This window comes from Coccinella septempunctata, chromosome 6 (genome assembly GCF_907165205.1).
Source record: "Coccinella septempunctata chromosome 6, icCocSept1.1, whole genome shotgun sequence".
Taxonomy (NCBI): Eukaryota; Metazoa; Arthropoda; class Insecta; order Coleoptera; family Coccinellidae; genus Coccinella; species Coccinella septempunctata.
Window position 1 is genome coordinate 21532587 of NC_058194.1, and position 26188 is coordinate 21558774.

General features: G+C 34.5%; 2 protein-coding genes across 2 annotated transcripts; one reads left to right on the top strand and one right to left on the bottom strand.

Moving 5' to 3' along the window:
• The first annotated feature begins 5364 nt into the window (after window positions 1-5364).
• LOC123314792 (A disintegrin and metalloproteinase with thrombospondin motifs 12) lies at window positions 5365-13498 on the top strand. The gene is made up of 13 exons (XM_044900142.1): window positions 5365-5773; window positions 6805-7109; window positions 7675-7877; window positions 8023-8242; window positions 8352-8716; window positions 9233-9376; window positions 9434-9674; window positions 10149-10464; window positions 10620-10747; window positions 11285-11535; window positions 11597-11711; window positions 12044-12391; window positions 13113-13498. The coding sequence occupies exons 1-13, from the start codon at window positions 5653-5655 to the stop codon at window positions 13242-13244; spliced, it is 2889 nt and encodes a 962-aa protein (XP_044756077.1). The 5' UTR covers window positions 5365-5652; the 3' UTR covers window positions 13245-13498.
• Window positions 13272-23081, bottom strand: LOC123314791 (DENN domain-containing protein Crag). Its single transcript, XM_044900141.1, has 16 exons — window positions 22617-23081; window positions 22140-22467; window positions 21663-22005; window positions 21138-21504; window positions 20788-20909; window positions 20042-20215; window positions 19008-19386; window positions 18793-18955; window positions 18438-18731; window positions 18220-18380; window positions 17193-17529; window positions 16846-17136; window positions 16211-16530; window positions 14965-15465; window positions 14481-14613; window positions 13272-14159 (listed from the first exon to the last, which is right to left on the bottom strand). Exons 1-16 carry the CDS (start codon window positions 22912-22914, stop codon window positions 13820-13822), a joined length of 4551 nt encoding a protein of 1516 aa, XP_044756076.1. The 5' UTR covers window positions 22915-23081; the 3' UTR covers window positions 13272-13819.
• Window positions 23082-26188: the final 3107 nt, after the last annotated feature.

Below are 26188 nucleotides of genomic sequence, written 5' to 3' on the forward strand. Positions count from 1 at the left end.
ATTTATAATCATAAATGGATCAAGCCCTCATTGGTAAGGCAGATACTTAACATACGCCGATAAATAAATCAACAAATGTTACGATCTAAATCGAACTAACAAACTACAAAGTATTACCAGAAATATCATTTTGTCGACAAAAAGTAGCATCTACACTTAACATTTGTTGATTTGATTATCGGCGGATGTTATGCATCTGAATTAATTTAGTTTATTATTATTATTTCGGCATTCCTATCGTTCTGTGTTAATCCTTGTTAAATCCATGAAAGACAACTCCACTCACCTTAAACCATAGGTTGGTGTGCTGTGTCTCTTTTCGGAGTGAAAGGACCTTACGTTTTCGAAGAGTAAAATGTCACTGTCACAGTGACTTCCCAGTTTACGATATGGGAACCTTCCTACAGCCTGAATAGGGAAAACTTGCTGAAGAAGACGATGTGGGTGATAGCTGGTTCGAACAGCATGGCGTTATAGCCCACACAGTTCGAAATTCTTTAGCTTTTTGAGACAGGTCTTACTAGGAGGAGATGTGGGGTAGCCAGCGCGCTCAACTGACTTGAGCATTTGCGATTTCTTTCTTTTGAACTACCTTAAAGATTAGATCTTCAAACATCATCCACACAGCCTGCCAAAACTTCATGCATTCATTCATTGCTGAATCTCTTTACCGAGAATAAATCCACAAAAAGACTATCGGTGCGATCAAACTTATAATTTCTTAGGGCTAGGGCTACTTGCGAATGTGTGGCCTATGACTGAAGAGACCCAACCGTGACTACAGATCCTTGCACACTCTGGGCATGGATAGTCACCAAACAGATCTGGCCGTCGCTGTATTCTTCTCGAGTCTCCATTATAGCTATGGACCAAAGACCTCCACTATGATCTGTATAACGCTAGTTGTTCCCAGTTATGATTGGCATTAACTGATTTTAGGGATTGATGCAGTATGTCCTTAAACCTCTTATACTGGCCTCCTGGTTTCCGAGCTCCCTCTGTGAATTCGCTGCTAGCGATAAGTGCGCAGTCGTCTGCGTATTGAAGTTCCGTGATAAACTTTCGTCCAGTTTCATAATCGAATTAAACGTCACTTTAAGCTTAAAGCATCCTTTACTGTCATTTTTAGTAGGGTTGAAGGAAGCTTTAAAATTAAGGCGACTTTAGGTTTGATTATGAAACCGGCCGTAAGTACGGGTTTTTGCTCTGAGGCGCTTCAGGTTAAACAGGCCTCCTTCAAATCTGAATCTTATCCCAGCAACTCTCGCAGGCCTGCTCATGTCAGCAATTATCGAGACAGCTATGGCGACAATATTGAACAGTAAAGGAGCTAACACGTAGCCTTGTTTTATCCCAGAGTTGGTTAAGAAATGGTCGGTTGTAGATCCAGTATGCTGTAGTAGCGGTGTTGTTGGTATGGAAGCTTTTACACACTGCTAAGAATTTTTCGGGTACTCCAAGGCGTCCCATGATTTTCCATAGCGCTCTCCAATTCAACGAGTCGAAGGCCTTACTTAAATCCAAATAGGCTGTATAGACCTTTGGTTGTTGTTCACGGGCCTTCTCTTGAAGCTGTCGCAGTGTAAAAATTAGGTCCACCGTACCTCGATTTGGTCGAAAGCCGCACTGGGATTCAGGTAATAGCTTTTCTAAGAGTGGAATCAGACGATTAGCCATAATCTTCGAGAGAGTTTTACCGGCCACACTGAAGCAACGATATGCTCCTGGAATTGTTGCAATTTGACGTATCGCCTTTGGCTACAACTTAAGTACTGAAGAACCGAAGAAATACAAGCCATACCGCTCGCTATATGCCGAAAAGCGTTCGAAATAAAAAAACCGTTTTTCTCCATTTCACCATTTCTTATAGACCTTTGAATTAAGTAAATTGGCTCCCTGGATTATACGTCTTATGCACATTTTCAGCTTGGCTTTGGTATGATCCACTTCAACCTTTACGGATCTCATATAGCAAATGTTGAAAGCGCGATTTCTCTTCTCCTACTTCACTACCACAATCATTTATAGATCAATGATATTTAATTTCATCTTATAAAATAGGGCGTAATCAAAGTTGAGCTCAATGAAAATCCTTTACGACCCAATTTCTATATTATCATGATGAATTCAGTGTGAAATGTGATCAGTTTTCATCAATCGCCAAAGTTCTTGTATATATTTACATGAATGCACATGACATGCCATAAAGAATGAAATGGAATCATTATCGAATATTATACTTGTTTATAGATCAAACAATTCCGAACGATCAAGGATGTTATTGAATTCGAGAGTCAATGAAATTGACATTCTTTCAGATGGGGTTGCAAGGCCATCAAAAATCCCATTGCAAATTTCAATTCCCGATAGCGAGTTGATAACAGCGCCGGAAATGAACACTCCAACAACGTTTCGATTCGAATGTCGACACAATCGATCACAATATTAGAATGAGATCTACTAAATTTAATTAGTAGGTAGGTTTGTGATGAATTATTCATCGTTGATTAGGTGAATAATATATTATCAGTGGCGTATATAATTTCAACAATTTCAATTTTCCACAATAGATAAAGTGATCAGAAAAAAAAGCTTGAAGAAACAAGAACAACTAATATTCCAATAAGCTGCTATCCATACTATAGGTAGAATTGAATAATAAAAGAAGAGAATAAAACACTTGACTAAGTTTCACGATTTTTAATTAAAATATTTGTTTACACGCGTGTTTCGGGTTTTATACCATTTTCAAAACTGAGTACATAAATACAGAAAGAACACATGCATATAATAATAATCAAATAACACATGTTAAAATCGGAGATAGGCGTAAATCTAATTGATCTTTTACAATTGGGAGATTTTGTTTTTGGGCTGAAGATATTTCTAGGATTTCTAAAAGATCTGAACTTTTACCTTTATCACCTTTATGTAGAATTTTTACATTATTAAAATCTATGAAGTGGTTGAGAGTAATACAATGATTAGAGGTAGAATTTCAATGACACGTCGATGTCGGACATTATTCACTAGTTTTCCCCTTCAATGGCTTCAATTGAGTCATTTTCAAGTTTGAAAATTCAAGAAGTGCCTAGTTATAATGAATATAAGATATTTGACAAGATTCAATGAGTTATTAAATGTGCTAAGAATAAGATAAGTATGTAGTACCATTGAGTATCAAACTCAATACTCAATGGTAGTACTAATAAGAGATCGCTTTTCAAATGTCTTGGTCTTAACATTTCTACTTTCTACTATTACTCCGATTCGTGAATCATTTGTTGTTTTTTTATTATTTCAATTGTTATTATTATTATAGAACGGTCCACAAATAAACAACTCGTTCTCATAGTAAAACAAGGCGGATTTACGGGGAGTAGGTATCGAAATCCATACGGTCTTAGGTCATGTGAATTTTATTTCAAAGATTATCTGAGGTGATACCCCTCCCCCGCATGAAAAATAGCTATATCCGCGATTTTCGTGAAAAGTTATTACAAAATTGCATAGAAAATAAATTTTCCGACATTCTCAGCAGTTGAAATTGATAACAAGTTTTCACTATCAGAAGTCTCTGTTCTTTCGTGAACAACAGGAACAAAAGCAAAAACAACAACTCTGCTAATCAAATCAGAGTGAGATTAGATAACTAGTACCATTGAGTATTAAACCCAATGCTAGTAGGTACCTAGAAATGATAAGAACAGGACCAACAAAAAAATATTTGAAAAATGGCACCAGATTCAAAAAGATTATGTGGAACAATATTTGTTTTCATTCAGTTATTTTCTTTCACATAAATGAAATGCTTGATTGAAATGAATTGTTCTCTTTTCTGTGAGGTCCGAAGTTAAACCAAGTTCCGTATTATATAACTTCAGGTTTGGAAGATGTTATCAATATCAATTATCAATAAGATCATTCAAAAATACATAGGGGTATAACAGACCTCATTATGAGCTTTTCATGTTTTTTTTTTTTTTTGATCTGCCATTTTGAACCACATTGCATTTATTTTCAAGAAAGATAAAGAGCAGTTTTTCACCTAATATTAGATACTTATATACAGAAAGAACGAAAACGAATAGTGAAAATATTTAAAAAAAATAAAAATAAATGTGTAGAATCTGATGCGTTTTTTTGTTCTGAGAACTAAAAACGCTCTCAATTGTAGACATATTTACACTCAGTACATTGAGTTTAATACTCAATTTTCCTCCTAAGAAAACAGAAAACTGACAGAAATGAAATGATTTATAGAAGCGAGAAAGGCAAAAAAAAAAATTGTGGATATTCTCTTCCCTTGCCATAACTTCCGTATGAAATACGCCTAGGACTAGGTAAATTCAAGTCCGAAGGTCTATATACGACTTACCTTACGTACCTGTTGATATTTTTTTTTCACGAAAATCTTTACTTTTGACAAGAAATTACAGGAGACCTCATATCTCCAAAATGAATGAAGCTATCAGAGAGCGTATCGTAGGTATATGGTTTGTATGCTATTATATTAGTTGTGTATCATTTTATGCGTTTATGATTGAAAGTTGTAATATTTGTCGAGCACTTCACTAATTGACTCAAAACCTGAATGAAGAAAGGCCCTTTTCTGTCTTGTCAGGCACTAGTACCAATACGGTCACAGTGACGTTATAATGGCAACTATTACCAAAGCAGTTTTACTGGATAGGGTTCAATGATCTCTGATTTAAGGCCAGTCGAATGAGAGGTGAAAATGAATGTTTTATTGCAATGGTACCTACATTATGTACCTAGTAATGATCTACTAATATGCCGTTTCACTAAAGGTAAGCTTTGAATGGCCTTTACGATGATTAGAATGGGTCGTTGAATGGCTTATGGTATTTCTATATACAGAAGGCTGCTCTTCATTGGAATGGCCCATCAATTGTGCTCTTATTATTGGTTTAATTGAGGTATAGTATTAGATGGTTTCTTTGCCACTCGAATAATTCAAATGGTTTGATGATTTATCTCCTTCGGATGAGGTTGTAGAATTTTTTCTTCTACTCATCCTACGAAAACTTAGAGGTGTATTTTTGTGGGAATTTCAAAGAGAAAATTTCACTTCTTTGTTCGAATGTTCCTTCATGCCTTGATAAATACTGTATAAAATGTGTATTGTTTCTGAACCAAATCAGATATTTAGTATGCAGACCTGGTATAGGTCATTACGACTCATTAACAACTTCCCATTTATGTCAGAGATTATCTCCGCCACTGTCACTACAATTTTGCGGAATAAAACAACGGATGTCTGACGTATTATCGGCATAATGGTAATCTCCTGATCTCCATTTTAACAAATGTTCCAACCAAACGGATTTGATTTATTCATGTCGAGATGCAATTCGATAAAATCTCTAAATTTTTGCCATTTCTCGGAAATCCCCCATCGAACAATACACCTTCGATCGTGACTGGCCGTTATTTATTTTTATTTTATTCAACATTCGACGTTCCCAGTTCACCTCGTATTTTACAATACTGTTCTTTCGAAGCGAAAAGCTCTCCTCCAGAAGTTGTTCGTTATGCAACGGGCTGGACGACAAAACGCTAAATGAGTTTCCTCCTGAGTTTTGGGATGGGTGATTCATCTAGGGATATCTTGTGAGATCGGTCTTCCTTATGATAAAAATAAAAGTGAAAGTGTGGGAGAGGATGAGATTAGCCCAGTTTTTTTGGCTTTATCTGTTAGTGGCAACATCCGATTGGCTGAGGGCGAGCGCTGCAGCTTCCTCAACATCCGGTGAGCATTTCCAATTTAAATTTTTCCATTTTCAACTCAATTTTTTCATTATTTGTTGGAAGAGTAAATTTGTGTATAGGGTATCATTCATGTGGGGCATCGTCAACAAAAGTACTGATTGAAGAATATAAATTATCGCAAAAAATAAATATATGTTGTACCAGAATGAATGTATAAGCCTTAAAACTCCTCAAACCTACCAGACAGGCGGTTCGAATAAAATACACAAAAATAGTTGAGGAAAAATTGAAGGGGTGATTCTTTCTCAAAAAATAGTGTGGATCTTTCATATACATTTTTTGAGCAACCCCTGCGAAGATTCAGCTCACAAAAGTTGACAACAAATAAGCAATTTTTATAAATTTTTTTTTTCTTGAAAACCATAGAAGACATTCTATGGAAGCAAGAAGGCAGTTAAATTTTTGGTTTTTAAGAAGAAAAATTTGCTTTTCCAGTGCCATCATTTGGGAGCTGCATAACAGGGCTGCTTAAAAAAAATCATATTTGAAAAACAAACACTCCTTTTTGACAACGAATCACCCCCTCAAATTTTTCGCAACTATTCGTTTACACCCTGTGTATATATTTTTTTCAAATTAACAGTTTTTCCCACGACACGTTGACATGTAATTACAAATAAATAAAACCCATCCGTTTGTGCGTGGTAGGAAAAGCTGTTGTCATTTTTTGTAAAGAAAATTTCAACTTCAGTTTTCATCGTTAAATCATAATGTGGTGTATAAGATTTTATATTATGAATGTTTAAGCATACGTTGAAGAGATTTTTAAACCTGAAAACTTCAAGAATTTTTTTAGGTATCTATAAGATAGCTTCTCTTGAAAATTTTCGGAAATATGTGCACCTCAAAGACTAATCCAGTTGGAATGTTTGGTGTTCTAATTGAATTGAACTAAACGAACTTATTTTCTATCCTTTTCGAGATATTTGCTCAACCTTCAGCAAAAACCGTCGTATATAATTGTTGGATTAAGTATTTTCTACTGAATTCATCTATATTTCTCATTATCAGATGATGTTGTGAGCCATGTCACACCAACAAAAGTAACAAAAGACGGATCTTTCCTCACAAACAATTTAACGAGTGAAGAGGATGAAGATTTAATACATTACAAAATTGCATTGGAGAATCGTTATCACTTGTTGGAAATGAGAAGAAATTGGAACTTCATGAGTCCATCAATGATATTAGAAAAGAGGAAACAGAACAAACATGAAATTAAAACGCTCAACGAATTGCAATCAAAGTGTTTTTTCCAAGGAAAAGTTAAAGGGAAACAAGAAACCTTCGTAGCATTGGCAGCTTGCAATGGATTGGTAATGCGAATCATTTACTTTCTACATATATTAATACCCACTTTTTAATCCCAAACAGCAAATAATCCGAGGGAGAAATGCTTTTGATCAAAATCAATCGACTTTTTATTATTTTTCTATACAAGATAATAATAATTGAATAGCTCCCTCAGGCGTAGTTATTAATAACAATGAAAGAAAAATTTAAGATAATTTTAGAAATTACTCACCTACATTGTGCTACAGGTACAAAATGGCGAATGCACTTCACAAGGTGGAGGTACATACATCCCCTGTATTCTTATAGTTTTAATATTTTAATTATTCATTTTATTTTAATGCAATGAAAAATGAAGTTCAGGACAATCGAATTCTAACCCTTTTGCTGTATAAAAATCTAGAGTTAAATACCCACACAGCATACAGCATCATTAGATGAAGATGAATAAAACCGACGATATAGACATATCGGAAAAAAATATTAAATTTTTTAAAGTCTTGCTCGAGTCAAAATCACATTTATGTTCAAAACAATTCTTAAGAGTTTTTCATTTGGTATGACAGTAAAAACTGTTCTCCCTTTAAGGTAGGATTGATCAGAACAGAAGATGGAATATATTTTATTGAACCAGCCCATAATTTCGATAACAATTCAATCGAAAAGGGTCATAAACATAAAATCATCAAGAGATCGTCAACTCAACCGAGATACTACAAAAATAAAAGACGTAAAAAAAGAAAAAGGTTACCGAAAAATTGTGGCACCCGAGAGAGGAAAAAAATAACAAGGTAAAGGATTATCTGCCAATTTTGCAGATTGTTCCATTAGATCTGGATACTCTTCCTCACTCTTCTATACTCTATACTTCATTTATTATGAGGAAAATAACATCGAAATAATTATAAATCAATATTTACTGCAACAGTATTTCAGATTGCATTGGGGTATCGATAATGGAACATCTTCCACAGGAAAATTATCGATCAAAAAATATAGAGAGATATTGAATAGAAGCAAAAATATTCATAAAAGAATACGAAAATCTATCAGTAAACCACACTATGTAGAAGTTCTTCTAGTCGCAGATACAAGTATGGTGGTGTTCCATGAGGAATGGGATCTTACCACATATCTCTTGACCATTATGAATATGGTAAGTAGTCCTTCTATTATGCCTTCAATTTTGCATCCTATAACTGAACCACTATAGGTAATTATGCTATGAATACATAGCTCTGAGAATGACAAGTTTTATTGTGCAGGTTTCATCTTTATACATGGATCCCACTATTGGAAATATGATCCACATTGTTGTAGTTCGAATAATTATTATAGAAGATCCCCTTGCTGAACCAGATCTGAACATTGTGCCGAACAGTGACAAAACTCTGAAAAGTTTCTGTCAGTGGCAGAAAAGAATGAACCCCGAGAATGATTCTCATCCTCATCATCATGATGTAGCCGTACTTGTAACTAGGAAAGACATGTGCTCCTCATCTAACAGCGGTTGTAACACTTTGGGCGTTGCCCAAGTTGGGAGTATATGCAGTATAGAAGATAATTGTAATGTCAATGAGGATAATGGAATCATATTAGCTCACACTATCGCTCATGAAATTGGTCATAAGTGAGTTTCAGTTTGTACATTGTATAATTTTGCAGGTTTGTATGATACTCGGTATGATATGATATTTAAATGAATGGATAGAAGAGAATACAGACAATTCAGACACTAATTTAAATGAGATCGTTCAATTTGTCCTCAGACTTTACATGGTGAATCTACATTTTCTTGTCAAATTTCAGCTCGATAGCTTCAAAATTGCTACTTGTATCGTGTCCACAAGGAAGCGTTACTACACAAACACATACACATATAATTCTAGAGCGACATACATCACAAGCATTAACGTGGAGCTATTTCAAAAAATCTTCAACAGATCAAATTCATACCAAATCTGTCTCTTGATACATTGCTTGGATAAACCAAAGAATTGAAGTATTGTCATGGCCAATACAGTCTCAAACCTGAATTCGTTTCGTAAATCTCATTCTTGAAAACACTTTCCATTTAAAAATATTCTCAAACGTTTTCGAAAATGAGGCTTTGGACCGAAATTCAAGGTATTCTCAATATTTTCAGTTTAGGTATGTATCACGATAGTGAAAGAATTGGCTGTAGAGCAAGGCAAGACGTACAACACATCATGACGCCAAGTTTTCAAGCGGAAATGGTTGGGACAGCATGGTCATATTGCAGTCGAAGAGACCTGACAAACTTTCTTGAGTAAGTTAAATGTTTATAATACAACGGGACATTTGATGTTTCGCTTATTATTTTTAGTAAAGGAAGGGGGCACTGCCTTTATGACAAACCAGAAGAAGTGGTCGCATTTGGTCACCCAGAACTGCCACCTGGGGCGCTGTATGATGCGAATTATCAGTGTAGACTTCAGTTTTCGGTGGATTCAATTGAATGTTCCCCAAAGGATGAGATTTGTTCTCGTTTATGGTGCCAAGTGAATAACACCTGCACAACAAAACTCTTACCAGCAGCGCCAGGAACTAGTTGTGGTAAGCACAAGGTAAAGAATATAATTGATTGTTGTATCCATTTGTTCAAACATGTTTTTCATTTCGTTTATCCAACTTATCAAACATATTATGATTGAGATATTCCATATCATAAAGAATATTAATGATTTTTGTAATTCTAAATAGCTCTCGAGTATAATAAATATGAATTGGGTGAACTGCATTCTTTGTGCCTGTAGGAAAATCAAAATAGGGCAAAGGGGCGAATTTTTCATTCTTTCTTATCATTCTGATGCTTGATGATAATATTTTGAATCTCGATAGCTCTCGGCACTGCTGGAATATTGTCGAACAGGGGCGTATCGATATAAAAGATACGCACGGCGGATCCCAAGGGAGTTAGTGTCCTGAATAGAGAGAACAGTTTTCTTAACCTCGCACATTCTATTTGCCAAAGTATAAAGAATAGTTGGAAACAATAAACCAGTGTATGATCTTTTTGTTCACTCAACTCGTTTTTGCAGTGGTGCCAAAACCAGAAATGCGTGGATATAATGGATCCCCCAGCTCCGGTGGATGGTGGCTGGGGCGAATGGGGCTCTTGGAGCGAGTGTTCAAGAAGTTGCGGTGCTGGTGTATCGATATCTGAAAGGAAATGCGACCATCCGGTTCCTTCTGGTGGCGGAGAATTCTGCTTAGGATTGCGAAGAAGATACAAAATGTGCAATACAGAACCGTGCCAGAAGCACGCGCCTTCCTTCAGGTCAACGCAGTGTTCTCTCTACAATAACCACACGTATGAAGGAAAAATATATGAATGGCTTCCTTATTTTGAACTCAGTGAGTGAATGCATTTACTCAATTGAAAGTGGCTCATCATTTTATTACAAAAATTATCACACAACTATATAAAGTTGGAATCTGTAGTGATTCCTGCTTACATTCATATTTTTTTTATTGAACATTTTTTTTTTTCAAAATAAAAATTTTTCCAGCCGAACCGTGTAAATTATATTGCATCGACACAAACAACACAATCATAATGCCCCTTGGAGACTACGCTCAAGATGGTACCCCATGTAAAATTGGAACCAGAGATATTTGCATAAGTGGTGTTTGTCAGGTAATTTTTTAATATAGAGGTACTCATAGTTGTATGGTGATAATTTTGTAGTCATTGAACTCTAGGCATTTTTCTTAAGAGTAACGCACTCAACGCTCATCTATACATTTAAGATGAAGACGCAATAACTAAAAACATCTCCAGTAGTCAGCTTTCATAAAGCAGGCTTAAAAAAATGGAAATGGAATCAAAGATAAAAACTTTATATGGCAGCCATAGCATGCTTTATAAAGTAGTAGCACGCTGACGCAGAACTTCTTCACGACTCATTTTGTACAATAAAAATCGTTCTATTTCAGACTATAGGATTGCTGGAATACATTTCAGGCAATGTCTTAATACATTTTAGGCAATGCCGACATATAAATACGCAATTTGCCCAGATGCGGATAATGAATAAAAGAGAATTGGAAAAATACTTTTTATCAATATTTAGATCACTGACAAATAAATGTTTTATATAAACAAAAAATTGCGAATATTTGAATTACTAATGAATCTGATACCTACTTTAAACTTCATGCATTAATTTTGTAGAAAGTAGGATGTGACTGGGTTGTGGGGTCAAATGCAACAGAAGACGAATGTGGAATATGTGAAGGGGATAATTCGAAATGCAACATTTTCAAGGGAATATATTCAAAGCAGAGCATTTTGTCGGGATATAGAGAAGTAGTTGTTATACCTTCAGGTGCAACAAATATCAAAATAATGGAAACAAATTATTCCGATAATTTTATAAGCATAGGCAGTGCTCTCCAAAAGAGATTCTACCTTAATGGAAAAAGGTAAGAATCACCATTGGAATTGGATTTCATATTTTACATAATTGATATTTTTTATTTTCAGTCATATCTCTCTTCCTGGGGAATATTCCATTGCTGGATCAACATCTTTGTATGAAAAAACTCCAGCAGAAAAGATTACCATACCCGGACCAATTGAAGAAATGATAGTAGTTCTTGTAGGTACCACCTCAATTATATTCATCCATAAGCGGATTGAGAAATAATAAGTTTACAACACAGCTCCTATTATTGTTGAAAGTTATCCAACTGCAAATTCGAAGTTAAACGGAGGCTATACGCTTAACAAAAAATTCAAATAAATTTTATGATCAAAATGGCTGTAGCCTAAAACAATTTTTTCGAATCAATCCCTAACCAAAATAATTAGTCATATTGGGAACAGGCAAAATAATACCTATAGTAGATAGGCATAGATACACAGGAAGAAGTTTAGTTCATATTTTCATCATTTACTATCACATATATCTTAATTTAATGATTATTTCAGGTGGTTTTCGTAGGGAATGCTTATAATCCAGGTATCCATTACCAGTATTCTATGTTCAAACCAGAATTAATTAGAGATGTCCAATACAATTGGGCCTATACGGAATGGTCTCAATGTTCCGTAACCTGCGGAGGTGGTATTCAAGAGAAAGAGCCTGTCTGTAAAGAATACCTTGCATCCTCGGATCAATACGTATTAGATGGTATAGCTACAGCAGTTGACGAGTATTACTGTGAACCAAATGAAAAGCCTACCAAACTCACCAGGACATGCAATGACTGGTTATGTCAAACCCACTGGTGGGTTGGACCTTGGCAGTCATGTCCAGTTGTTGATTGTATGAACGCAGTGAGTAAAAATACTTCAATCAATAGCAAATTATCACATTTTGGTAGTTTTACTTTACACATTCACTAACATCAAGAATATTGCTCAACAGGATGGCCACAGCAAAGATTATATAGTATTATATTATATAATCTTTGGGCCACAGATAACTGAGTAGAGGATCTCATTCCCTATCTCCGTACATGGAACAATTTAGCTGACGTTATCAGGCCTGCAGAACAGAACAGAGATATATCTTCTATATCTCTGCTGCAGAAATGTTCGTAAACTGCGTTTTTGCCTGCCGCAGCTGCAGCTAGAATCGTCTATAATCTGGACGCTTACTGCAAGAGTGACTAGTAGACGAATGATGAAGAGTTAGTGGCGAACAGACAATTAATTTGAATTCTGAAAAAGTCAGAAGAATTTCCATCGGTCTAATTGATTGATTAATCCATCGGTGATATTTTGTTCATGTAGACTGACAGTAGACCCGCGTGCCGCTGTTTTAGGTAAATTCTATCGATTCTAATCAAAACTGAAAAGTGTCGATATTTGAGAATTAAACTAATTCCTTATTGAAAAAAAGAACTGGTTCAGAAAATTCAGGGAGACCAGTATCGAACTTTCATTTTTTCTTATGTTGCTCCCATAATTCTATTCCGACCTCATCCTTTCATGTTTATCTTTCAAATGAGCATGGCTTTTTGAGGGACTTTATTCAGAAATAATTTTTTTTCAGAAGCAACTTATGCGTAAGAGAAGTGTCATGTGCGTGGATGGACAAGAAGTAGCACTCCCAGACAACTTTTGTGACAGGAAAACAAAGCCTCTGGAATATGGACCTTGTGAGACACTTCCAGTTTGTGATTGACACTGTTTAATATTATAACATAAAAGATATTTTTTATAATTTATTGAAAGATTTATTTAATATTTTTCATTACAAATATTAATAATCTAAGAAAACTTAATTTGGTTCAAAATATATGATAAATTAAAAATTGTGAAGTCAAATACAGTATGCTACTTATAAATTAATTTGAAAAACAAATTTCAACTATGTAAAGCAAAATATCTTGTATAAAACTTCTGTTGAATCATCAACATATTTCCAAATCACAGACACCTGGAATAACTTATTTATTTCAATGAAATACAATTTCCTCCTTATTAATGTACAGAAAGTTGAATTTTCATTCAGTATTTCTTAACTAACGATTATGTCTTTTATATCCATGAGATTTCACACTCATTCATATTCAAAGTTGCTTTACTTTCAAGAACAGATAACTGAGAGAAATAGAGCAGATGAAAAGCTTCTTAAGAGAGGTAGTTAATTAGCACAGTGCATTTGTAAAAATGTTTCATATAAATAAAAACATTTTTATTCTCTTGCAAATTAGAAAAATTGTATTTCATTGCATAACTCACTAATTCAAATATGATTTAAGGTAGAGTCAACGGCTTAAAATATTGCCTACAATACAGTGAATTCAAACAAATCGGTTTATCCTGTTTCCTCACGATTTTGCTGAAATATTTGTTCTCAGGTCTCTCGGTAAGCCGTGAATGGGCAGAAAAATATTCTTTATCAAACATATTCAAATCAATTTGACCTCTTCCTAATGCTTTACATGCTAAATATAATATATCTCTGTACAAGGGGTAGGGAATTTTATTTTCACATACAAGTTCCTCAACAAGTTTTTCTCTTTCGGCAGCCAAAAGTTTGATGGGCTCAGTCAAGTCATTCAGTCTGATATAACTGATAATGTTCTGCATGAATCTGTAAGAGTCAATGAATTGAGTTTTAGGAAAGCAGGTTTTTTGTGGATAAATCTTAAAATATGTAGAAAGTCGTCATTTTGTTAGAGATACCATTAATAACTCAAGATTGGCTAGAATCAAGGAGGATTAGCGCTTTTATTGTATAGTATAAGCCGACTATCTTGCAAATGGACATAACACATACCACTTGCATAGTGGTATAACAAAAAAAACAAGTCAATTTGAGGAAAGCTTTCAAGTATGTTTGAGATAAAGTGATAAATTTTATGAAATTGGGGTAGCCACACATGACCTAATGCATACAATAAATTCAACTCACATTTTTGACATCATCTTTGGGGTTGAAGAGGAATAATCTCTGTGGTCCCAAAAGACGTACATTGGTGGTTTATCGCCATGAAGTCGTGGTTGATCCCATAAGCAGGTAACACTCACAGGTATAGATAATTGTTCTGTGAAAATAAGAAATAAGAATTCCTTGATCCAACAATTATTTAAAGAAAGACATATTCTGCCATACAAAGCGGAAGTATGTATAAAGAGGGAACTTCTGCAGTCGAAGAGCTGTTAAGACAATTCAGTATATACTTACTATTTTTCTTCTTTATAGCTGCATGTAAGAAAAAAATTTTGTAATTCTGATTTCGGACAATTTGGAAAAAAATCAATAAAGTGAACATATAAGGCTGACGATTCAAAAAATAAAAACAAGTTTTGCTGAGAATATTCTTATACAGGCGAATTCAATATTCATTATAAGAAGAATTTTACCAGCTAGAATAACTTGCAAAGATATAGCTTGCCTTGTGCCACTAATTCTTGAGAAAGAGGATCAGTGCCAGCTTCAACCGGTTGCATGTAACTTCCATCCAAAGATTCCAGTTCTTCGCAATTTTCAGATTTTCGTTTTCCCACCTTGGTCTTCAAATATAGATTCGGCAGAAAAGTCTGTAGATTGATTCTTTCAAACACCCATACAAGATTCCAATAGATGATAGGGTGATCAGTTATGAACTTGACTTCCGTCAAACACAGGTCGCCTTCTTGAAAGATTATATTTTCCAGTTCTTTACGTAAAACGAGGGGATTAAGATACGGCACACTGAACGGATCACAGACAGGTATATTTGTTCCCATTATCGTTATGGTTAGGAGGGGAACTGTGGGTTTCTCACAGTTTTGACAAATCGTGTTCAGGTTCGAATCCTCGGCGAACCAATGAGCCATGATATCTTCATCGTACAGAATATTCATACAGTGATGACACTGTGAACAGGATGTGAGGCATATGTCCAATTCGCTCCCTGGAAAATGGATTCAACAAAATAGGTAGATCAGCGAAAGCTTAGCTACGAAAATCGATAGATCTACCCTTTCGGGAAAATTGTGGGGGAAACTAATGGGGAATTCTCCTCAATTTTGGTTATCACAGCACAAGCAAGTTTAAACTGAATAATTATGAGTTTTATTCATGAATTCTTCAAATGCACCGCGGAAACTATTCAAAATCATTCTTCAAATATGAGGTTTTAAAATTTAAATGGCCTTGTTTCTAGTTTACGATTTGGCAACAGCGCCCACTAGGAAATAAAAAGAACAATGCAACCGGCCTTAAAAATCCCATAAAATTTTACGACCTTCTTCGTTCGCCGCAGACTTCATAGACAGCCATCTTTGTCTATCTCATGAAGATAGTGTATTTGCTGTCCTTTATTATCAAGGCATATTTCAGTCGATGTTGCCAACTTGTGCAATAGAAACGAAACGCTTCAAATTTTAAACACCCATTTTTATTTTTCGTTTTTAAGTACATAAAATATTTTTTTGAGAAATGGTTATTTCTAAATGTGACGTTTCAAAGATATCTCATAAAAAATACATCATTTTCGTCAGAAGAAGTATTCCCTATTAGATTGGATGAAATCATTCTGAAGTATGGAACTATCATTTCTACTACAAAGGTAGATCTGATCTTATCAATCTTTCTTATCCATGCTGAATATATTTAAATGTGAATGTTCGCCTGGAATAATAGTATATTTTATTCACCTGAGTGTTTCTCATTAGGACATGGATACAGAGAAGACGGCAGCTTTTCCTCGATATCTTTCATGGGTGTACAATTAACCTTTATGCTATCAAAATCTGTAGATATTTTCCTAACTCTGTTTTCATTGCCAACATCTTCATTGGAGAAATAATTTCCCTCTCCGTTTCTATTGTGTTTCACGGGCGTTGAAGTTGCTGACGTCGAAATAGCTTCTTTTATTTCATCCAGTTTTTTCACCATAGAATTGGCAGCTGATTTTATCGAACTAAGTCCGCCCTGAATCAGTTCATTTGATTTCTTACTAGCAAGACTTGTAGTACTGAAATAAGTAGGTATTTTGGGTGAACATAAATCGAATTACCTGACTATGTATTATGTTCCTAAAAATTCAATTCGATACTCGATAAGCATCAAAATATTTACGAATTATTCCCACTTTGACGTTGACTTATTAAGGTTATCTATGACTTATTATGATAGATTGAAGGAACTAGCGAGCTCGTAGATCTACCTTTTTTGGTATATTCGCCTTTTTGGGCTTCACACAACAGATTCTTTAACTAGGTACTAGGTTTCAAATTCATAAACCACTAAACATGGGTTGTTTTTTTAATTGAATCTAAAATGGACCTACCTGAAACCTATTTTAATACTTGAGCCTAAGCTAGCCAGACTAGAAGCAACAGTTGACGCGGGAACTGTCTCAGACCTTATCAATTTGTTGTTGGCTGGACTATTTTCGAAAGTGGCAGACTTTTTTATTGTTGTAGATTCATATACGTCGCCATTGGTATTCGAAATTTTAGAAATTTCTTGCATATTAGGAGATACGGCCTGAGGTATGCACCTGACGGTGAATTGTTCATCCTCGTCATCTAGAGCTCCTAGTGGATCACTGAGTTTTAAGCAAGAAGATAGGCTGAAACTGTGAGGAATTTTCATTAATCTTTCTGTATGAAAATGAAGAAATTAAACACCTACTTGCTTGAGCTGACAATTCTATCATCATTTTGAACGCCCATCGTATTACTTTTAGAACCTTCTGGACCCAAACACTTCTCGTTTTTGATGGCATCATTGGTTTTGTCCAACAATTCAGGTTCAATGAAACTTTCATTAGATGAGCAATAATTTGCAGTCTCTTTATCTTCACATGTTGCATTATCTACATTGTCACTGACAGATTGGAATGAACCATAAATATTACCCCTGAAAATATTCCTCCCTAATTTCTCCAGCAGGGATTCAGTTGGTAAGTTTTCATGAGAGTCTAGGGAAGAATGGGATGGAGTTCTATCATTTGGTTCTAAACTCGAAACTGAAAAAAAATCGTCCTAAAATCTCTAAAACTATATACAAGCTTTTTGAAGTGAAAAAAACTTAAGTAGGTACGTTATACTAATTTTGAATGGGTAAAAATTCATGAGTTCGCAGAACAGATATATGCTCTAGTCTAGATGTGAATAATTTGCAAGCCTATAAAGGAGCTTAGGAAAAAAATCGTCTACACCTATTATAGACAATCTCCAATCGATTAATAGGCGCCAAACTCTTCTCGAAGGACAATATGAAGCATATGCCATATGTCAAAATAGCTAGTGGCTTTTGGTTACTGTGGGGTAGGCAAAGTGTTTCTTAGCCGGTCTGTGTAAAAGTTTGCCTGCCCCACAGTAATCAACAGCAACCAGCTATTTTGATAATTCGTTAGTGTGCCCCATATAATAAGAGGGCAGAGTGTTTATTGCATAGAAGCGGTGTACGAATATGAGAACTCCTCCTATATTGAGCAACCTCCAATAGATTAATAGGCGCCAAACTCTTCTCGAAGATTAATATTATTTTTCAAAGTGTATGTCGTTTTCTATTTCCAAAAGGAAATTTACGTATTCTTCACATGCTGACGTCTTCTATCATTATAGAAGATACATATACTGAGTTCTGCTCAAAGGATTTGACATTGGTAACTGTAATATTAGAAGAACTGAATTAGATTTTGAAAGAAATTTACCTCCATCAATTGAAGATGTAGAATTCCTCATGGATTTTCTTTTACCAGCCCATTTGAAATGAGCCGCCCCCAACACAACGTTACGTAGTTTGTTCCAGAGTAACTGACTAGAAGAAGAGTGTGCCGGCCATTCTGCTTCCAAGACGCATCGGTTATAAAGTCTAAAGAAAATATGAATGGATGAACTATAACACGGAGTACTTGAAAGGAGCACTTACCCATAAGTTAGAGCATTTGGTTGTAGGCCAAATTTCTTCATCAGAACCAACAGTTTTACAGCTAGAAGAGGTCTAGAGTGCTCACCACACAGCTGTATCATGAGTCTGTAGCAGATTTCATCACATGCTAGACGTAAATGAGTAGCTCTCACTAAAAGCTCATAAGCTTGCTGAAGAACAATTTTCTCTTTAGTTGGGTTCAGAGCTAATACACTTGGCAACATCATAAAGTACAATGTATGGCAAGCTCCACACAAACACTTCGCCCAAAGATCTGGAGAACGTGAACATTTTCTGAAGAAAAATTTGATTAATAAATTAGAAAATTTTGAATAGACACAATATGGTCTCTCACCGAGCGAATTTTTGGGCAGTTTTGATTTCATGATTCGTTCTTCGTGCCATCGGTGATCCAGGCAAAAAAGAGTTATTGTTGAGAGCAGAAGAAAAATTACTTTTCTTTTTACTGTGCAGCAAAACTGGATTCAGAGTGAAATTCTGATAAATTATTGGTGTGGCTGAAAGATGAGGCTCAGTTTTCATCATTTGGTACTGCTAAATTATACATACTTAAGGTTGGCTCTGGTGGTAGGATAAAGTTAGTTTTATCGCTTTTCACTATCCCATCGTGCTCCACCAATTTCACATCGACTTCCTCACTCATCAGTTCAATACATTCATCAAAAAATGATAAACCTTGATCGTCGTCCACAAAACTTCTTTCTTCAATGAAGCGACTGAACATTTGTGTCTTAACAAGTAAACTGAAGAATTTTTGGTTTGACTTGTCCCTACTCTTCAGGAAATCTGTTAATTGAAATAGCGCTTCTGTATCAGTAGTGCCGATCGTAGGAGCTTTAGTAATTGGAAGAAGATAAGATTTATATCCTTTCAAAATTAATACCATGAATTTCAAGAATGCCTCCATTATTTCGAATTCTACAGCTTGCTGCAATTTCATTGCCATTAAACATTATTCGCTAAATATAAGTTGGTTAACCTCAGTTCCAAAATAGTGGTCATATCAAAAACTGTTTTAATGCTGGTTTCACAATAATTAGGAAATAAATTACGATGACTAGTATTTAAATACAGGTTTTTATTTTTTTTCATCTAAACCTTTGTCATAAATAGAATGGAACGAAAATGCCAATAATAATGCCATAATAAATTTTCTTTAAAAATTGGAGGCATGTCAGCTATACCTATGCCTTTTCCAAAACTTCCTGCAAGACTTTTTTTGCTTCTAATCTTGAAAACTATTAAGCTGGTGTTTACTACATTTTAGCAACCTCGAGAAGAAAGAAAGATCGCCACAATTGAAATTCAATTGGTCAGAAATAATGTTTGATTGAATGGTGCAAGATGTTGATTCATCCTATAAAAATATTTATAAATCCGACACTTTTCATTAAGCTAGAAATTTGAATCCCAAATGTACCATGAATATTAATAGTAAAGTTGTTAAAGCCAAAGTTTAAAGTCTTCTAGTGAGAATAGAAATGTTCAGTTGATATTCAATGAGAAACATTAAATACAAAAGGAAATTTAGATTAGTGACAACTATTTGAGAACTGCAGTCTGTTAGATGAATGTCTACTTACTTCTTTTTTACGTTTTAAAAATTCGGTTTCGATATTCTCTTCAGGAGGCTGTTCATTGCTCTCGGTATGTAATCTCAATCGATGATATATTGCCTCTAAGGTGGCCTTCAAACATTTGGCAGCTCTTTTTGGTAATAACTTTACGGATAATAATTGTCGTTGATGTTCTGCTACCTACACAACACAATTATGAAGATTCATAATACCTAAGGTGATTTATAACTAGCTGAATGCCATGAGAAAGAAGAGGACTGTAGAAATGCAATTGCCCAGTGCGAGAATAATTTCATTACACAGGATAAAGATTCATATTTGATTTGGACAACACACATTCGCAAAGCTAATGTATGAGAGTACCGTCAAAAATAAATTGTGCTTGATACTTGAGAATAGAGTGCTGGCACAAATGTCTGTAACGTATGAATAGTTTATTACCAATTGCGTTTATCTGTTATTTTATGTGCTGGTCAACTGACCAAGAATATCTCTTCTGCTAACTAATTGTAAAGCCTATAAAGCAAAAAATATATTCCAAAACTGTATTCCCTTCATGCAGGAGTAATTTATTTGTATTGATAACAAATAATTGAAATTTTAATTACTAATTCAACGACTGATGTTCTAATCTTCAATTTTTGTCCTAATTCAAATTTCTATCAACTTAGGCAAGCAAGCAGTAACAATCGTAGAATAAGAAAATAGGATTTTTTCTAGCAATTGAGTATTAGAAGTTACACTACACTCACTGTTATAATATTTGTGTCAAGATCTACACAGCTCACATCAGGTGGGGGATCGTGAAAATCAAAAAATCTGGAGTCTACACCAACTAAAAATGGTAATGGAGCATGCAGCACTTCTACCAATCCTAAAAAAAATATTGAACCTCACAATGTTGCGTTCATTTAGAGTCCCTATAAAGATTTTACGAAGTAAACTTCTATAGAATATCCATATAAAATTTAACCCACAAAAGAAATAAAAACCTTTAAATTACATGTGGGATTTGTAAACTTTCTTGAACAGAAATTATTTCATATAATTGTGAATATGAATTAAAAATAGAAGTGTTAAAGCGTCATCTATATTTCCTCACCTAATGGACAAAGAGGTATGTAAGGGCACTGCCATTTAAAAGGAAACAAGAGGGAAGATACTGCCTCTGCTACTGAAGTCAAAGTATCTGGCCTGAGAGAATGGATCAATATTTTCTGCTCTGTCAATATCAATAACAACACCTGAAGGCAGTTCTCGGGCCCTAAATTAGCCAGCAACTCTCTAAATTTAGCAGCGCTTCTTGGCAATGGAAGATCATCAGGTTGTGTGAAAATGGCTTTATCAAAGGGATGTTGCATAGAGAGTTGAAGTAATGTCCTTGGTTTAGGAAAAGGAACTTCATCAATAAGTTGGACAATGTAAGATTCGATAGGCACTAGTTGAGGTTTATTGCCACATACTACATCCTGTAAACGTCATGAAAGAATTAATTACACAGAGATTAAAAGTTATGAAAAACCAAACTGCAGTAGATAACAGCAGATTTATATTGAAGTTTTAAATGCACTTGTATAAATCACTTGAACTGGTTATATAACTTTTTTATACAGAAGTCAATACTTACATATAAAAAATACAACCAGCCCATAAAAGCATCAGAAAATGGCCAGTGGGAGAGTACACAGATACTCTTATTTACATTCAGTATTTTGTCAGAATCATCTTCGTATTCAAGACTTTCTCTTTGTTGTTGTGTCAACTGATTCTTTGGAAATTCTTCATAAAATGTGATAGCAGATCCATATATTTTAAATTTAGCGTCAGAAACGGTTAACACAAAACTACTGAAAACAGGTTTAGGACGGGATGCTTCCTTGGGCCACACCTCTAGAGTGGCTCCCATTGGCAAACAGAACAAAGGCACAGAATTTGGAAAAGGAAAATCACTCAAATCTCCCATTGGATACCTAAAAACATCAATTCAATTCTTATGATAGAATAAAACAATACATTTTCTCTCTATTTATGAAATTATGTGGGTTGTGTAGATGTAAGTAGTAAGATAAAAAGAAATTGAAATAAATTTCAAATCAATACTGACCTGGACAGAATCTCTGGTTTATAAGTTATGGACTTTGCTTTGTTCATTGACTTCTTATAACATAAAAATACATCACTACCCACTATACCCTTGTTTAAGTTTTTATTTATACAACAGAAGGCATGTGGCGGAGATTCTCCCTTACTGGCTATAACAACACATATATCAGTAACAACAAGAGCATTACATGGCATAGTTGGAAGGCCCCTCCTGTATGTTATGAATATTCGAGATGTTGAATTGTTTACATTAGCAACATTACCACCTACACTTTCTCTCACTATTTCTGCATCGGACATTAAATACTCTTTTCCCTCATACATAATACCTAAAATATATTAAGAATCAAATCCTGATTTTCAATCACAAATTCTATAACTATGTTTATTCCACTTGTAAGATTACATACATCGATACTTTTCATTTGTATATCATATAAATAAATAATTTCATTAAATCTAATTCTTAATTTCCTACCAATGTCTACTAAGGGTGGCTTATCAGTTCCACGTTTGTAACAGATGTAAGATTTGTTTGTTCGTAAACTACCATCATTTAAATCCGCATTTAGCCCCGTAGGTGTATAATTGATTATCTCCCAACCTTCAGGCAATTTCTCATTCAAACTGGGAAATATCACCCCAATTTCAATAATAGGAGTCTGACTATGTCTTGTTTTTGGTTGTCCTTCTGAAATAAAATTACTATCCAATAATTCAGGTTCATTAGGTAATCCAGCAACAACAAAATAATCGGCAACTTTTTTTTCCTCCATTTCGATGAAGAAATTGTTATCGGTTTTGCTCTAGAAACAAAAATGAGTGAGTTATAGGTATTAAAACATTCTTTTGGTATTTTGTTTTTCGTGTCTTTTTATTTTCTTTTTCACAACCAAATCCATAAATTTTTTTTGTTTGGATGACACCTTGACAGATGACTTGTTAATCAATTTCTTTTTCTTGTCCCTGATGAGACCTCTTCTAAATGCATAGGAACTTTAACGTTATGAATTAATGAATAAAGAATACTAAAAACCATCATAAAAATGAAGATAATTTTATCATAAAATTATCTTCATTATCAACATACGACATACGAAGAAAAACGCAAGGGTTTCCCGTATGACACAGATCCAGATAAGAGGGTGGATTATCAAAATGAAAAATCGAATTTGGAAGTTTATTCATATATAGTTAGTATCATCCTCCGTTTAAACAGAATAAATAGATATAAATATATTATTCATCCGCCATATATCTCATTGCTTATGGCTTTTTACTTTTTAGAAAGTTGACTATTTTCGGTCTACTTATCAGCAGTATCAGCATTCACAGAGATCATATCTCTATAAAATGTAACAGTAGTACACATATCTTCTTGGAATGTTGAATGTATTCGTATTCTCCTCATCAAAACTCTAAATTATTATTATGAGAGTGCTTGAAAAATTAGCTAGTTCGCCATCTTAGGTGGTCCGCCATATTGCACTCATAATGAAGTCATGTCACTTTCGAATTCTTCACAGCAAACCTTTTCATTTAACAAGTATTTTAGGTATTATGAGCTACCTAAAAATAAGGAGTCTGTCATCTTGGGCCAGTGAACTCTAAAAGAACTCAAGTTCTTTCAGAGTTCACTGTCTTTTGGGATAGCAGCCATATTGTATATTTATAGATCGGAGAACTTCACCTCTAATCATGCAATTATTGTTATCATTCATTATCTACATGAAACCAAGAATAACGAGAGAAGGATGAAAGTTGAACAGTTTGAAACAAATGGGACAGGGACAATACATTCAATGGTAGCTATAGCTCATCCGTGTGCCAGCGGCTTCTGTTTGTTGAATATCCGTTGATTTATTATGTGGTTTGCCGCCAAGTGTTATTCATCTTTGCACTTTTTCACCTTACTGATGAGGGCCAAAAAGTCCGAAACACGTGTCTACCGTTAATATTTTTTAAAGGGTAGCGTCGTTGAATTTCTTCTATCTGTTTCAAACTTTTCCATCGTTATACTTCATACCTTCATTTCATGCAGGTACCTATATGAAGTTTCGTGAAATAAATTTTATCGAAACTTTGGAGAAAACTGAAATTTTGGCAGTTTTCATATCCCATCTCATGTCTTATGCATGAAAAGGATCTATAGAACAAAACCATTCACTGGACTCTTGCAGTTTGCGAAACCTTCGATTCGACAGCTGAAAGTAAAATATATAATTTTAGATCATTTCTTTATTACACTTCACCCAAGGTAGAACGAGGATTCAGCAAGGACAATTTCCCAATTCTAGGTTTGTCCTTCGGATAATTTATAGACTATAGAGAGCAGGATTTGACGCATACTTAAAAGCAGTGGCGTGTGGAAATCCACCTATAGGTAAACCTATAGCTACCTACCTAATTATGAAATTATCAAAAAAATTAGGAAATCAATTAGGTAAAAATATAGAATAATAATGAAGGATTGCTACTTCTTCCGACAAATGTCTAATGGGTTGAAAAGTGAATGAATGAAGAGTCATTCTGATAGGCTGTAGGAAAGTCAAATATCAAATGTAAAAAAGTCTGAATATTTACCATAAAAAAAGTAATATATATAGTAATATAGTACTCTTTATAAAATGTCTTCTGAAAACCGTAATAATATATCCATGATTTTTTTCCTTTCTTTCAGTAGAAACAAATCACCAAAAAAAAGAACCCAAGGCGGAGACAAAACAGTACAATTTAAGAATTCATTTATTCGAAAAATTACCGCTTTATTAGAAAAGAAAAATTTAGTGTCCTGTAGAATTTTCATTCATTTTAATGTGACAAAATAATCGAAATTTAATCTATAAGTAAGTAAATAACATATAGGCATAATAGGAGAGTGACTAAGTATCCACCGATAAAATAAGGAGGGATATTTTGTTAATTATTTCATTCAAATAAGGTCCTTTTTCGTTATTTGATTATTCGAGAAATTAAAAGTCAACTGAAAATATTCTTGTGGTTTTGGCTGTGTTTGATGATTTCTTCTGTTACTAATAATAATAATAATTATTATAAATGTTATGAAGGAGATTCATTCATCTAATATAGTCTTACACCTGAACCACCTTCGGCGTATTCGCCATTTTGCAGCCAATCCAGAATTTACGACAATTCAAAATTAAACAATTTCCAATGTTTATATGAAAATATCGACTGATACAAGTCATACGAACAATCACTACAAGTTATTCTATTTAATTCCCATCATTCATCCAATAGATAACCACGCTTATTTTATTAACTGATTATGACGTATGATTCTTGTGTCAAAATTGAAAAATCCAAGAAGGTGCAATATGGCGAAGGAGATTTGTAATTATGGACCGATTCTATTCGAAAATGGTATGTAGGGGTTTTAGGGAACGGAGATTTTGATTCTTCTGACAGAATTGAAAAATCCAAGATGGCGGCTCCAATATGAAGAACTTGTTTAACGCTTATGACCCGATTATATCTAAAATTGGTATGTGAGGATCTTCGGGGTATGATTCTTTTCTTGGTTATCAAATGAATAATATGAGTAAGATATTTTCGTGTATCGTTGATTCAATAAGAACCTGAGACCCTGTCAAAATAACGGACATTTGCTATTGTCAAATTAAGTCTACGAAATCCGCTAGATTTTACGAGTACATCAAGAACGCGGTTTGAATATTACGGTTCATAATAATCGAGAATAGATAGTAAAAGCGATATGGATATCAGTAACACTCCTCCAGAGCTGAGGGAATTGAAACTACGGCGCCATAGCCGAGACCAGTAACTAGATGAGTATTTACTCATCTCGCCTGCTTGTTAGCCTCGGCTGCGCCTTGGTTTTCAGGCTATATAATAGACAGTTTTGTTTTGAGTTATTCGCAATTCGCCACACTTATTACCTATTGATGGTTCTTATATAGATAGACCCATAAATAAGCGTATGCTGCGTATGGTCCGTATATACACATTTGGTAACCGAAAGTTACCAGAGCCAGAGCGGTTACTCTGGTGACTGATATTGAACCAAAT

Coding starts and splice junctions, on each gene's coding strand:
- LOC123314792 (XM_044900142.1), top strand. CDS start 5,653: ATGATAAAAATAAAAGTGAAAGTGTGGGAGAGGATGAGATTAGCCCAG. Junction 5,774..6,804: donor TGCAGCTTCCTCAACATCCG/GTGAGCATTTCC, acceptor TCTCATTATCAG/ATGATGTTGTGAGCCATGTC. Junction 10,748..11,284: donor GCATAAGTGGTGTTTGTCAG/GTAATTTTTTAA, acceptor TTAATTTTGTAG/AAAGTAGGATGTGACTGGGT.
- LOC123314791 (XM_044900141.1), bottom strand. CDS start 22,914: ATGGAGGAAAAAAAAGTTGCCGATTATTTTGTTGTTGCTGGATTACCT. Junction 20,216..20,787: donor TTGACACAAATATTATAACA/GTGAGTGTAGTG, acceptor TGTGTTGTGTAG/GTAGCAGAACATCAACGACA. Junction 14,614..14,964: donor TCAAGAATTAGTGGCACAAG/GCAAGCTATATC, acceptor TTATTTTCACAG/AACAATTATCTATACCTGTG.